The sequence below is a fragment of the Dromiciops gliroides genome, chromosome 3 (assembly GCF_019393635.1).
Source record: "Dromiciops gliroides isolate mDroGli1 chromosome 3, mDroGli1.pri, whole genome shotgun sequence".
NCBI lineage: Eukaryota > Metazoa > Chordata > Mammalia > Microbiotheria > Microbiotheriidae > Dromiciops > Dromiciops gliroides.
This window is the reverse complement of record NC_057863.1, coordinates 173,714,045-173,730,273: the sequence shown is the minus strand read 5'-3', so window position 1 is coordinate 173,730,273 and position 16,229 is coordinate 173,714,045. Positions and strand designations below refer to the sequence as shown.

The window sequence follows — 16,229 nt, the reverse complement described above, 5'->3', positions numbered from 1 at the left end:
AAATGTAGCAAGAAAAGAACTGGTTCTGAAGTCAGAGGAATTCCAGAACTTAGCACAGTGCCTAGCACATAAGAGGCACTTTAAAAATGTTAACTGATTGGGGCAGCTAGGTGGCGCAGTGGATAGAGCACCGGCCCTGGAGTCAGGAGTACCTGAGTTCAAATCCGGCCTCAGACACTTAACACTTACTAGCTGTGTGACCCTGGGCAAGTCACTTAACCCCAATTGCCTCACTAAAAAAAAAAAAAAAAAGTTAACTGATTGATTTACTAATGTACTTGGGTTTAAAAGTATCCAGAGCTACTTAGTGACCTTCAGGCAAATCACTTAAACAGGGCTGAGCCTCATGATCCTCATCTGTAATAAAATGACAGGGTGGTGTTCTGTGGCCTCAGGGGTCCTTTCCAGCTCTAGATGGATGATCAGGTTTTCTAAGACAAATCATATTGTAAATGCAGTTAGAGGAGCTCACTATTTAAAGATGAAACCTGCAGTTGAGGCAAAAAAATCTTTCTTTATAGCCTTTTGTGCTTTTCAAACTGCTTTTACAACCAACATCCTTTCACTGAATTACAGAATATAAAAGGAAGGAACTTTAAGAATTCATCTAGGGGGCAGCTAGGTGGCGCAGTGGATAAAGCACTGGCCCTGGATTCAGGAGGTCCTGAGTTCAAAACTGGCCTCAGACACTTGACACTTACTAGCTGTGTGACCCTGGGCAAGTCACTTAATCCTCATTGCCCTGCAAAAAAAAAAAAAAAAAAAAAGAAATCATGGAAGATGCCCAGAACATTAGTGGACCCCACTGTGGCAAACTTAAGGAAGGACACAGATAAGAATTACACAAGATATGGACAGCTAGGTGGTACAGCGGATAGAGCACCGGCTCTGGAGTCAGGAGGACCTGGGTTCAAATCTGGTCTCGGACACTTTACACTTACTAGCTGTGTGACCCTGAGCAAGTCACTTAACACCAAATGCCTCACAAAAAAAAGAAAAGAAAAGAAAAGAAAAGAAAAAGAATTACACAAGATGGGCAGGCATGGGTGGGAAGATTTGTGTCACTATGGGGAGCAACTCATGGATGAGATCCAACATCTATTTGAGTAAAGCATCAACTTTCTGCAGTAATCTTTCTTGGTTACTATAGGAGAGGCATTTTAACAATCAGTAGACATTAATTGTATTTTCTGTTCATTTTAACTTTAATTTTTTGTGTCTTTTTTTTTAAGGTTTCCCAACACTCATAGTCAAGGCAAAACAAACACTCATTCTTAGCCATGTCCAAAAATGTATTATCTCATTCTGGATTATAGAAGGGGGCTGGTAGGATTCATCATGAGACCTCTGCACTTTGGGCTTATCATTGTGGCAAGAATTTTACTCATTTTCTTACTGGAATGGTCTCAGAGAGGCACCCTTCTATTCTATGTATTTTTTTTTTCAGGGCAATGAGGGTTAAGTGACTTGCCCAGGGTCACACAGCTAATAAACGTCAAGTGTCTCAGGCTGGATTTGAACTCAGATCCTCCTGAATCCAGAGCCAGTGCTCTATCCACTGCGCCATCTAGCCACCCCCAAAACACCCTTCTATTATTCTTTTTTAGCATTCCAGGAAGGAAGAACATCAAAACTCTAATCCAAATAAAATGGAAAGACTAAAAAATGCATTATGCAGCAGGACTCCTAAAGTAAACTCACCAAAGCAGGAAAGTCAGGTTAAATTTACATGCAGTAAACCCTATCACCAGTTTCAGCTTTGGAAGGGACTCAGGGAGGATTTTCAAATAACTTCCTGAGGGCCAAATCCTTGAGTGTTTTTGTTGTTTGAAGGGGACCTAAGAATGTTTTTTACATTTTTAAGTACAATAAGACTTCATTTAAAGATGTAACAAACCATCCTGATCTTGTCGGACTCATACCCAAATAAAAATCAGTTCAACAATTTATCTGACATGTGATCAACCAGTCTTTCCTTGGGAACCAGCAATAATGGGATCCTACCACTTTCTGAGGCATCTCATGCCATTTTTGTATAGTCTCATGTAAAACATACACCAGATTATTAGAGTGGAGGAGATACATAGGAACTGGACCTATGATTTCAGTGGTATATTGAATGCCCACAAAAGCAAACTCTCACTACCAATGAACCACCTCTAAAACTTCTAGTCTCATACTGAAGAAAGATGAAGCGACTTGTCCTATTGTCACACGAGCAGGACTAGAACCCAGGTCCTCCTGGCTTAGAGGGAAGCTCTCTTCCCACCACAAAATGTTGCCTCTCTTAATAGAAGGAAGATCAAATAGGCAATAATTTTGGCTCAGAGTATGTCTATAACAAGTAAGACAACTGATCGGATTTTCTTTTCTTTTCTTTTCTTTTCTTTTCTTTTCTTTTCTTTTTTTGTGGGGCAATGGGGGTTAAGTGACTTGCCCAAGGTCACACAGATAGTAAGTGTCAAGTGTCTGAGGCCAGATTTGAACTCAGGAACTCCTGAATCCAAGGCCGGTGCCTTATCCACTGCGCCACCTAGCTGCCCCCGACTGATCAGATTTTCAATGTGGGGAAGCAATAATTAAGTTTTTGGTGCATCCTCTTGTACCCTGTTTCATTTAACCAAGAAATATAGTTGTGTTTATATTAAAAAGACCATGAAACAAATAAATACATAAGAAAAACTGAATAATACCCCATGAAAGGGAAACAGGTTATAATGTGAGTGATTAGTATGTTGCTTATACTTCTACAGACAGGGCTAATTGGTTAAGAAGAGACCTTACAGTTAATTAGAGCCATTAGGAACTGGAATAAATGGAAATATCTTTGTAGTTCCACAATTATGTTAGACTTCCACAAAGAAACTTATGGGTTCCCCAAACTAAGAAACAGTGCAGCTAATTGTTCTCCTCTCCCCCTCCCCGACCCTCAACGTATACACAATCACCTCAAAGGTGATCATTTACAATCCAAGCTGTCTACATGTTAATTATCATCTTTAATTATCCACAGCAATTTTAACTCTAAGGATGGCTTCTTCATTCTATTATTCAGCACAGACCTGCTGGTGTTTGCTTGGGAAATGCAAATTAGTTTTGTCAAATGTAAAACATAATTAAGAAGGAAGATTTGTTAACATGAAATCATAATGCACGACACAAAGGGAAGAAATCTGGGATCATTCCTGTTGTGTATTTATTCACTGATATCTTCCTCTTGGCATAGGAGTTTTCAGCATAGGGTTCCGAAAATTGTGCATTATTTTGATAACTATTTCAATAACACTGATTTCCTTTGTAACCTTATGTATTTAATCTCAGCATTTAAAAACATCATTCTAAGAAGGGGTCCATAGGCTTCACCACACAGCCAAAAAGATCCATGACCCAAAAAAGATTAACCGGCCTATGGTCACAGAGATGTAGCAGTAGATGAGCCCAGGTCTCTGATTCCAGGGCCAGCCCCTCCATTCATATACCACCCTGCCTCCCACAAATGCTATTACTGTAATAAGAAAAAGTGAAAGGATAGTTACATCCTCTGTTTAACTATGGTTCAGAAGACAAGTATGCTGTGATAATGCCTTTTTTTTTTTTTTAGTGAGGCAATTGGGGTTAAGTGACTTGCCCAGGGTCACACAGCTAGTAAGTGTTAAGTGTCTGAGGCCGGATTTGAACTCAGGTACTCCTGACTCCAGGGCCGGTGCTCTATCCACTGCGTCACCTAGCTGCCCCGATAATGCCTTTTTAAAAAATATATTTTATTTTTTTCCTCAAGTACATGTAAAAACAATTTTCAACATTTTTTTTTAATTTTGAGCTCCAAATTCTCTCCCTCCCTTCCCCCTTTCCTGAGAAGATAAGTAACCTGATAGAGGTTATACATGCACAATCATGTAAAACATATTTCCTTCCAAATGAGTCATTTTGTGGAAAACTCAAATGTGATGATTTTCTTTCCCCAACTTGTGACCCATCTCCCTGAGTTAATGATTTCTACACTAGTTTTTGTTGTGTCTTCTTTCTTCTCCTCAAAGCTAACCTTTTTTAGAAGTGTTTTTGTATATCCCATTTCATTTAACTGGGCAGCTAGGGGGTGTAGTGGATAGAGATCCAGGAATGGAGTCAAGATGACTTGAGTTCAAATGTGGCCTCAGAAACTTACTAGCTGGGTGACCCTGAGCAAGTCATATAACCCTGTTTGCCTCAGTTTTCTCATCTGTCAAATGAGCTAGAGAAGGAAATGGAAAACCACTCCAGCATCTTTGCCAAGAAAACTCCAAATGGGATCACGAAGAATTGAACATGACTGAAACAACTAAGCAAAAAAATCATTTAACTGAGGAAAGTAATTGTATTCATATTAAAGTGGCCACAGATAACACTTTCCTTCCCTCCCTTTCTCCCTCCCTGAGGTGGTAAGCAATCAGATATGTTATACATGTGAAATTATGTAAAACATTACCATATTAGATTAGATTTCTGCATCAGTTTATTTTTTTTTATTTTTGTTTTCAGTTCCGAATCTCTCCCCTCCTTTTTACCCCCTTCTCTCATCCACTGAGAAGGCAAGAAAAGTGATACCATTATACAAATGAGGTCATTCTGCATCTGTTTATAAAAACACCTGTCAATTGCACGTCTCTCATTCCTGAGTTGTACCACAACCACAAAACAACATGCATCAGTCCCTTTCTGAATCCTTCCTACTTGAGTGGGTTACAGCTCCACCAGCTGTACATTGAGGAAAATTCTTGACCTCTAACCCTTGGCAATGAGGGTCTCTAGACCTAGGGGAGAGCCAGGCAACTTGAAGCAAACTCCAAGGGCATGTCCCAGCTGTCTTAAAGTCAGCCACCAACATCTGTCTTTTAAAAGGGCAGCACATTCACTCTTATCAACACTGCTCTAAATTGTGTTTCAAAACTTTTACAAGCATTTCTTCTGCCTGTTGACCAGCAATTGCTGTCTAGGAACAAACTAGCTAATAGCCATTTCATGTCATGGCCGTTAATGAATAAAGGCATCAATGCCTGTAAGATGGATAACATCCCAGAATCTCATTTTTGCAGCCTTTGTCCTTCAGTCTGAGGCTAATATGAAACATGCTTTTAGCAGATGACCTTCTCCAAAATCTGGTTTTTTGTCAATACCAGTCTCAGATGGTAGAGTAGAAAGTCCATCAATCACTTTATAATTAAGGTTTAAACATGGGTCTGAAGTCTTATTCTTCACTACAACTAGACCATCTATCTGCTAGTGCACCCCAAAGTCAAAATAAGCTCTGCTTATATTTGTATAAGCAAAGTTTTTAATTTTATTTCTTATTTTTAAATTAAATTAATTTTTTTTTGCTGGGCAATGAGGGTTAAGTGACTTGCCTGTGGTCACATAGCTAGTAAGTGTCAAGTGTCTGAGGCCGGATTTGAACTCAGGTCCTCCTGAATCCAGGGCTGGTGCTTTATCCACTGTGCCACCTAGTTGCCCCATAAGCAAAGTTTAATAATGGATCTGAAGAAACCCATGAGTATATGTGGGGTTTGTCTTGCACCAGCTCATAATGTAGCAATGAAAAAGGCCCGGGCTTGGGAAGGTGGCACAGTAGATAAAACACTGGGCCTGGAGTTAGGAAGATCTAAGCTCAAATCTGGCCTCAAACATGTAAATAGCTATATGACCCTGGGAAAGTCACTCTAACCTCAGTCTTCTCATCTGTAAATGAGGATAATAATAGCACCTATCTCCCAGAATTGATGTGAGGATCAAATGCCATAATACTCATATAGTAAGCACTATATAACGTTAGCTATTATTATTATTATTATTGAAGAAAGCTGGGTTTGAATCTTAGTTCTAACACTTATTGGATGCGTGGTCACAGTCAAATTGCTTTGCTTCTCAGTACCTCAGTTTCTCCATCTGAAAAATGGGAATATTAATACTTATGTTACTTATTTCACAGGGTTGTGAAAAAAGTGTTTTGCAAACTATCAAATGCTATCCAAATGTGTCATTGCTATTATTATAACTGGTTTTCAAGATTACTACTGGCCCATGATAGGGTAGATGTTTCTGCCTAACAGCATAATATGTATTCTTCTATAGCATACCAGTTGTTAGCCCATCCTGAGGCAGATCCTATCCAATGTACTTTTTTTTTTTTAAGTGAGGCAATTGGGTTTAAGTGACTTGCCCAGGGTCACACAGCTAGTAAGTGTTAAGTGTCTGAGGCCAGATTTGAACTCAGGTACTCCTGACTCCAGGGCCGGTGCTCTATCTACTGTGCCACCTAGCTGCCCCCTTATCCAATGTACTTTTTTTTGTTTTTTTGTTTTTTAGTGAGGCAATTGGGGTTAAGTGACTTGCCCAGGGTCACACAGCTAGTAAGTGTTAGGTGTCTGAGGCCAGATTTGAACTCAGGTACTCCTGCATCCAGGGCTGGTGCTCTATCCACTGCGCCACCTAGCTGCCCCCTTATCCAATGTACTTTTAAAACTTCTTCATTGGCTTTAGAGACACTGGATCAAAGCCTTTGAGGCTTTAGGTTTGGGATGAACCTTGGAGGTCATCTACTCCAATCCCCCAGTTTTAGAGAAAACTGATGAGGTCCAGGAAGAAAAAGGACTTGCTCATCACACAGAAAGCAAATGGCAGAGCCATTATCTAGACTCAAAAATGTGACTTCAATTCTATGACTGTTTCAATGGCACAGCTGTGTACTCTCAAGTCCATGGGGACTAGGGTGAGGGTGGGGGAAGAATGCAGAATATTCTACTCTAAAAACACATATTATCCATGCATAAAATGCTAGAATCAGAATACTGATGGTTTAGTTCACTCATAAACCCCAAGCTAATTTATTATCTGTCCTTGCCAACATATCTAGACCACTGAACATCACCATCTTCACTACCACTAGACTCTCCAAACCACTGGGCTACTGGATCCTAAGGACCAACAGACCTCCCCATCCACCCTACAGATAGACACTCCAATATATGTGTTCTCCCCCCACTAGAATTTAGGGAGTTCTTTGGGAGAAGTAACTGTCTTACTTTTCGATTTTATATCATCAAAGTTAAGCTTACCGCTAACAAAATAAAGTATATGTGTTATAGAAAATGTAGCATAATATTTAATACAAAAATTAGAAGACCTGCACAAATCTCGCGCAGTATTAAAAACCTTATGATGTAGGTCGGTGCATTGGATACAGTGAGGGTCTAGAGTGAGGAAGTGAAGCCTCAGACACTTACAAGCCAGATGAAAACTGGGTAAGTCACTTAACCTCCGATATGCCTCAGTTTCTCCATCTGTAAAATGGGAATAGATAGAAATAGCACCTACCTCTTATGGTTGTTAAGTGAAGATAACTGAGATATAATTGAACAATTGTCAAACAGATAAGTACAGCATCTATCTTTATGTACTATGAGTTTTTAGAATTGAAATATTCAGTTTTAAAACCTAAAAAATGAGTCATATTCTAAGGAACTGTGCCTTTCATATGTAGATATTTTAGCTGATGGAAGAGATAAGTGTTCCTTATATAAATGTATTGTGGGGACCAATTTAACCTCAAATAACAATTAATTCTTTACAATATATAGTAAGAGCTCAATAATAATGGTTTTCATTCACTTTGTGATACAACAACCATTATTATCGAGCTCTTACTATCTGAAAAGTCATAGAAGTATACCTTTATTTGCTAAGAATTCGATGAGTTTTTAGAATTGAAATATTCAGTTTTAAAACCTAAAAAACGAGTCATATTCTAAGGAATTGTGCCTTTCGCATATAGATATTTTAGCTGATGGAAGAGATAGAAAAAAGACATTTATATAAGGAACACTGATAAAATCTGCCTCAGAAAAAACATTGCCCCTCAGATAAAAATGCTTTCAGAGAGACACAAACTGAGAAACCAAGAAAAAATAGTCCTTCAGATAATCATACTAAGAAGACCTTTTTGTTTTTGTTTTGTTTTTAGTGAGGCAATTGGGGTTAAGTGACTTGCCCAGGGTCACACAGCTAGTAAGTATTAAGTGTCTGAGGCCGAATTTGAACTCAGGTACTCCTGACTCCAGGGCTGGTGCTCTATCCACTGCACCACCTAGCTGCCCCAGAAGATCTTTTTAAAGAGAAAGTACTAACCTAGTTGAGAAGATGGCTATAAGGCATTGTAGTCCATCAGCCAATTTACATAACTTCAATGTTTAAGGTTTATAACAGAAATTATAAATCAAATAACTATTTGGGTACTTTGGGCCATTTACATAAGGACTATTGGGTTCATACCTGAGAAAAAGTCGTATTTATTGAGTTTCACATCATAAGAGAGACAGGACATTCCTTATGAGGAGACATTAGAAAGTACAGGAGATCAGACTCAGACCAACATCTTAAGTCACATTCTACATTAAATTCAAAAGGGATATGTGACTTGAATATTAGAGATCATAGCACTGAAAATCAGAAACTATGGGTATGAAATACATTCTTAGGCAAATAAGAATGTATGTAAGATGAGTTTCTTAGGCAAAGAAAGAAAAGGTGATTACCTCCCCCTGGTCTTTTGCAGGGAGGGGAAGTCCATAGGTGTAGAACACGGCATATATTTTCAGATTTTTGATGTACTGACTGGTTTTATTGATTGCTTTTTTCTTCTCTTCCTTAGAAAATATTCTATGTTCTATAGGATGATTCAGGAAGAAGGGTGAAGGATACAGGGAGTAATTTAGGTGATGTAAAAACAAAAGACATCAAAATTATTTTTGAAAATGAATACAAAGATAATTTTTAAAAAGAAAGCATAGTGAGTGAGATGAGCAGAACCAGAAGAACATTGTACACAGTATCAACAACTTTGTGTGCGGATCAACTATGATAGACTTGACTCTTCTCAGCAATGGGACAATGGTCCAAGATAGTTCCAAGGACTCATGATAGAAAATGCTGTCCACATCCAGTTAAAAAAATAACTACGGAATCTAGATGCAGATTGAACTATTTCTGTGGGTTTTTTTCTTTTCTGAGGTTTTTCCTTTTTGCTCTGATTCTTCTTTCACAGCCATGACTAATGCAGAAATGTTTTATGTGATTGTAACATATATAACCTATATCAGATTGCTTGCTGTCTGGGGAGGGGGAAGGAGGAGAGGGAGGGAGAGAAATTTGAAACTGGAAATCTTTTCAGATGAAAAGAATAAAAGCTATCTATAGACATATGAAGAAGTGCTCAAAAATCACTTTTGATTAGAGAAATGCAATTAAAACAACTCTGAGCTACTATTTCATACCTATCAGAATTGGCTAATATGACAAAAGGAAAAAATGATGAATGTTGGAGAGGATGTGGGAAAACTGGGACACTAATCCCCATTGGTGGAGTTTGTGAAACCGATCCAACCATTCTGGAGAGCAGTTTGGAACTATGCCCAAAGGTCAACCAAACTGTGCATACCCTTTGATCCAGTGTGAGAAAATTATTACCGGGGCCCCCCTGCTGAGAGTCTGGCTGACCTTTAATTTAAGGTCAACCCAGCCTCAGGAAGTTACCTCACAAAGCTATTGTTTCCCACCAGAGGATCTGAACTCTGACCTCAACATGTTCTGTTCATGGACCACCTTCAAGTCTCGTCAATCATGGACTTGAATGCTACACGCCAATAGCTTGGAGCAGTGTGTGGGGACCACCTCTCTTCTGGACCTGCAGTGAGCTTCCATTCTCAGAAGCACAGGATCTTCCTCTTGGTGGCCTGGGACTCATGGGTGAAGACAGCTTTTTATCCTCTTTCTCCCATAGAACCTAGCTAGACTTTCCTATCTTTCTAAACTCCATGTATTCTCTCTTTACTCTTTTTTTTTTTTTTTGGTGGGGCAATTGGGGTTAAGTGACTTGCCCAGGGTCACACAGCTAGTAAGTGTTAAGTGTCTGAGGCCAGATTTGAACTCAGGTCCCCCTGAATCCAGGGCTGGTGCTCTATCCACTGTGCCACCTAGCTGTCCCTCTTTACTCTTTAATAAGTGCTTAATGCCCAAAAACTGGTGCTAAAGCTTCTAATTTATAAGTAAACCCTAGCTAGCTTCCTCTACACTGGGGACAGGAATAAGGTGACCACATTTTTAGTTTTACTTGTTACACCAGCAATATCATTACTAGGTCTATATTCCAAAGAGATCATAAAAAAGAAAAAAGGACCTACACGTGCAAAAATATTTATAACAGCCTTTTTCATGGTGGTAAAATATTAGAAAACTGTAGAGTCTTCCAACAAAACAAATATTCAAGACAATTACAAGACTCACAAAGAAAAACATTATCCATCTCCAGATAAAGAACTGATGGACTCTCAACACTGATTAAAGCATACTTTTTTCCACTTACTTTATTCTTTTTCATGTTTTTTTCCTTCTGATCTGTTTCTTCTTTCATAACTATGACTAATATGGAAATGTTTTACATGATAGCACATGTATAACCTATATCAAATTGCCTACCACTTTCCAAAGAGGGGAGGGAAGAAAGGGAAGGAAAAAAATTTAGAACTCAAAATTTTGTAAAAATGAATGCTAAAAATTGTCTTCACATGTAATTGAAGGGAAAAATACTATTTTTAAAAAGCATGAGGGGGTAGAAGACGACTGTATGAAGAGAGAAAGAAGCAAAAGAAGAAACTAAGCACGAGTCAGGGGAAAAAGGTACATTTGACTGACAAAGTGACTCTGCAAACTGCTTTGCCACAGGAGCCATGTAATTGGAAACAAGATGTTGTTTTGTTGTAATGAAGAAAAGCAATGTCAACTGAGAGAGCAGAGTAAAGCCAATTAGGGTCTGCAGGTATTAGAAGATTACTAAAGGAAAACTATCTGGGCTTACTACCTACATTCCTGTGACATCTACAAACTAAGAAAAGGGAAACCTCTCAGGATGTCCTCTACGGCTTAAAAAGTGAGGAAGAAGAAGAGGAAAGGGTTTTACACAGTCTGGCAGAAAAGAGATGTGGATAAAGATCTCACACCATATCCCACAATAAGTTCCAAATAAATATATAATCCAGCCCTAAAAAGTTATATCATAAATAAATTAGAGGAGAAAAGGGGGGGAAAAACCTTTAACAATTATGGATAAAGATGAGAGTTTATGACCAACTAAAGGATAGATCACAGAAAATAAAATGATAAATTTTTATTAATAAAATTGAAAAGTTTTTGCACAAAACCGATGCTACTAAAATAAGAAAATTAGTTAAATGGGCAAAAGCCTTTGCAGCAAGTTTTCCCAATAAAGATCCCTTTCCAAGATATATAAGGAACTAATTCAAATATGTAAGAATGACAGCCATTCCCTCATAGAAAAAACGAACAAAGGATATAACCAGGCAGCTCTCAATAGAAACTATCCAAGCAATCAACAGCAAGCTGAAACAACTTTGGGCTTTTATCTCTAATTTTTAAGATTGGCAAAGATGATTTAAAAAAAGAAAATGACAATTGTTGGAGAGGGTTGCAGGAAGACAGATGGTAGAACTGTGAATTGGTCTTGCCATTCTGGAAAGTAATCTGGAACTATACCTGTAACCCAGAGATCAAAGAGAGAGAAAAAATACTCATATGGACAAAAATATTTATAGCAGTTTTTGTTTGTAGCAAAGAAAAAAAAAGGTACTCACCTCTTGGGGAATAGTTGAACAAATTATGGTACATGAAGATAATGGAATATTATTACACCATAAAAAATAACAAAAGGGATGATATCTGAGAAACCCTGGAATACTTTTATGAACTGATAGAGTAAAGAGAACAGAACCAGGAGAACAATTTATAAATAAAAACACCTTGGAAAGGCTTAAAATCTCTGATTCATGACCAACCACAACTCCAGAGGACAGAATATGAAGCATGCTAGCCACTTTCTGACTTGGGTGATGATTCTAAGTTGCAGATTAAAACATATATTTTTATTTAGTTTGCTTATTTTTTTTTGCTTGTCTATGATTTTTTCCCCGTTTTTATTTTATGTAAGGGACTTGGGGGAAAAAGAGTAGTAGTGTTGAAAAGTAAAAAGAATCAATCATTGAAACATCCTTAAAAATCCACTGAAGGGAAGAAAAGGAAGTTCAGGGGAAAACAAAAACAGCTTTGATAATAACATGCTGAATTTATTATATGCATTTTTACAAATCAAGATATAGGTAGTAGAGATTCAGGGTTTTACCTATAATCCTCTTTATTATATGGAAATTTTTCCTTGAAGAGGTGCTTATTAAATTAAGACTAAAAATAATTTTTCTTTGAAAACAAGTTTTATAGCTGTTTTGAGTTATACTGATTTTTTTTTTCAAAGAACAGACCATTTTCTCAGCATCCTGCCAAGGGTGGATAGATGATAAAAAAATCCTCAGTGGCCTGAGAATAGCAGAGAAATACCTACGCCCAGGAAAGGAGCTTCAAGCCTAGAAGGGGGGCAGCTAGCAAACAAGGGGTTTTGCCTAGCAAGTGACATGGAGTCAGACTAAAATGTCCTAAAAAAATCAAGGAGGGCGGCTAGGTGGCCCAGTGGATAAAGCACTGGCCTTGGATTCAGGAGGACCTGAGTTCAAATCCAGCCTCAGACACTTGACACTTATTAGCTGTGTGACCTTGGGCAAGTCACTTTACCCTCATTGCCCTACAAAACAAAAAACAAAACAAAAATTTTTAAAAAAATCAAGGAAATTAAGGCCTATGTCCCAGGCACATGGCTTTCCTATATTAGATTTTTATATATGCCCACTCTTCCCAGTGATGTACACTGATGAGACTGGAGAGTGACCCTTATTTATGGATGGACTATTGAGTGAATGTGAGATTATTTTTGCTTTTGTCTTCTCATTTATTAACTGTTTTATGTTTGGTAGCCATTAGTGTTATTGTGACTTTTTTTTTTAATCAATGGGAGTTAAAGTGGCAGGGGCAGATAGGAGGCACAGTGTATAAAGCACCAGCCCTGAATTCAGGAGGACCTGAGTTCAAATCTGGCCTCAGATATTTGACACTTACTAGCTGTGTCACTTAACCCTCATTGCCCCACCAAAAAAAAAAAAGTTAAAGTGGCATGTAATATGAGTATATTCCCTTTTTTGTGGTTGCTGAGTTGTTTCAGTCATATCTGACTCTGTAACTCCATTTGCAGTTTTCTTGACAAAGATACTGGAGTGGTTTGCCATTTTCTTCTCCAGCTCATTTGACGGATGAGGAAATTGAGGCAATAGGATCAAGTGATTTGTCTAGGATCACATAGCTAATAAGATTCTGAGGCTGGATTTGAATTCAGGTCTTCCTGACTCCAGGTCCAGCTTTCTAACCACTGTGCCATCAGGCTATACCCATCACATATCAAGTAGATTTATAATTTTTTAATCACAAAAGGATAGATTTCATTTCATGACAAATTTTTCCTTAACTAAATGCTCTGTATTTGGGGGGGGGCAGGGCAATGAGGGTTAAGTGACTTGCCCAGGGTCACACAGCTAGTAAGGGTCAAGTGTCTGAGGCCAGATTTGAACTTAGGTCCTCCTGAATTCAGGGCCAGTGCTTTATTCACTGCTCCACCTAGCTGCCCCTCTGTATCTTTTTTTTAAAGGTGTCACTTATACACCCAATTCTAACTCTGTGAGCAAATACAACATGTAAGTTTCTAGCTTTCCCACCCCAAATCTCACTGACCTTGTAGTGATATATCATTTAACCTTCTGTAGAACTAGTCATTTCTCATTACATATCGTTAATAAATGTTATTCCATCAAAAGTTTCCCACCATAGTTTACAAACATGGTGATGAGGGTATGAGTCAGAAAAAGCAAATTAATGTTGCCCATAAGAAAAAATTACAAGAAATACTAACTGATAGAGAAAAGTTAGAGCAGCCTACTCTACCATATGGTTCTCAATTTCTGCAAACCACAGGTTAGATACCAGAAGTGATATTCATCTATGCACCAGTTGCTATATTTCCAGTATGAGCAAAAAAACGACCAATGTGCCAAGCACCATTCTGAGGTGGCAATGGCCCAACTCCGACATGAACAGTTTCCAGGATTCAATTTTCTACATTCTAAAAACAGAGGCAATCCCAAATATTCATGATAACAAAATACATTTACCTGTTTTAGGGTTTAAAACAAAATTATAATGACCAAGAATAGACCCGAAATTTGTGCTTTACCAATGTGCGGCTTTGTTGTTGCCTGAATGTTCTTAAGTTCAAGTCAATTCAACATTTATTAAGCACCTACTCTAGGTGCTATGCTAGGTCCTGGGGCTTTGAAGATAAAAATGACAGCCCCAATCATCAGGAAGTCTATTGATATGGGAAACACACTTGTCTCCCCAGGTTTGAGGGTATGGGCTACGGGTGTTCTACTACTGCACCACATAACCAACATTTGCCTATAGAGTAAAACACTGAGCTATTCCAAAGCTCTGCAGTAGTGAGCATTCCAGGGATTGACTAGCCTTGAAGGCTTTTAATTCTATTAGATTAACAGCTAAAGCTTCCATCTTCCTTTTTCCTACTTTTTCCTCTACTTTCCGAGCTACATGAGAGATAAACAGACAAAGAAGCCAGAGAGCTGGGATTGGTGTGAGGCAGATCTATGGGCTGGACAACCCTCGACAAGTCACTTAATATCACAGTGCCCTTGGCAACTCTGTAATCTTCTAAGTTTCAGGGAAGGCGCAGATCTCCAGTGGTACAGGGAGATACCCAAGCTGATGAAATCACAGGGATATAGCCTGGACTTATCTCCAGGCGACCAGGCAGAAGTAACTGGCAACAAGCATTGGAAAAGGTATTCCTAAACTTCTCTGACTTTCTCCTTCATACTCTAGTTAGAGTGATACACTGGATTCCCAGGACCACAAAGACCCTCCTGATGCTGCTAAATCACCTAGAGTTTAAATATGAGCAATATGGAAGCGGCTGCTGTGGTAGCTGGATGGTATTTAGACAGTAGTGGTGTCAGTCATTACGTGTTCAACATGGTGAATATTGACTTATAGAACTGCTACATCCTATAGAAACTATGGGTTATCAACCTATTTTGTATTATTTATATCAAATGACAACATACATACAGTTCTTTGCAATCCTTAAAGTACTATCTAAATGCTAGCTCTTATATTTTGTTGGTAAGCACTTTGAGGGAAAAAAAAAATCTTATTTTCTTTCTAGTTTTCTGGTTTGTTGCTATTCAGTCATGTCTGATTTTTTGGGACCCCTTTTGAGGATTTCTTGACAAAGATATTGGAGTGGTCTGCCATTTCCTTCTCCAGATCATTTTACAGATGAGGAAAATGAGGCAAACAGGGCTAGGTAACTTGCCTAGTAAGTGTCTGAGGCTATATTTAAACTCAGAAAGATAAGTTTTCCTGACTGCAGCCCTGCCATTCTATCCATAGCACCACCGAGCTGCCCCTAACTGCTTGTTTTCTTACATCTTCCCATAGCAATTAGTACAGTGATCTATGCCCAGCAGTCATTCATTAATTGCTTATTAATTTATAATTAGTGTCTTCAGTGAATGCAAGAGTCTTTAAGTGAATGCAAGCAGATATACTTACAGAACAGGATGAACAATCAACTCCGGACTATATGACTTAATCACAGGGGCCGCATCTTTGGTACAGAATACATGGGAGAGATCTGCACCCTGGGAAATAATTGGCAAAAGACAAAAGCCAGTTCACCTATTAACCAAACTAGTTATCATTAACATCTCACTTAAGAAGAAGCTAGTAAATATTCAATGAAATAACAAAAGAAAAAACCTTTTATCAGAAACGTGTTCTAGCCTTTCACTGACATTTTTATTTGTGTGAATAGAGATAACACATATAATTATGGGGTAGGGAATATGTAAATTAAGCATAATCAAAGTGAAAAGAGCCTAAGGGAAAAAAGACTGTAAGGTGGGTGTCACTACCCAAAAGGCTATAAATTAAAGATCAAATTAAATATACACACAATATATATGGAGAGCTGTACAATAAAATCCTGTTTTCAGTCCCTGAAAGTTCAGTTTCCAAAGACTAACAGTTCTAACATGTTTTTCTTTCTTTTTTTCTTTTTTTTTGCGGGGCAATGGGGGTTAAGTGACTTGCCCAGGGTCACACAGCTAGTAAGTGTCAAGTGTCTGAGGCCAAATTTGAACTCAGGTCCTCCTCAATCCAGGGCTAGTGCTTGA

At 38.4% G+C, this 16,229-nt stretch overlaps 1 protein-coding gene across 3 annotated transcripts in view; it reads right to left on the bottom strand.

Annotated features, from left to right (window-relative positions):
• The window catches only part of NAXD (NAD(P)HX dehydratase), a 63,804-nt gene that overhangs the window by 30,762 nt on the left and 16,813 nt on the right, over positions 1-16,229 (bottom strand). For all 3 annotated transcript variants that reach the window (XM_043996693.1, XM_043996692.1, XM_043996691.1), the window contains one exon: positions 15,607-15,695. In XM_043996693.1, the coding sequence (XP_043852628.1) occupies positions 15,607-15,695 (89 nt within the window). The remainder of the gene's footprint in view (positions 1-15,606; positions 15,696-16,229) is intronic.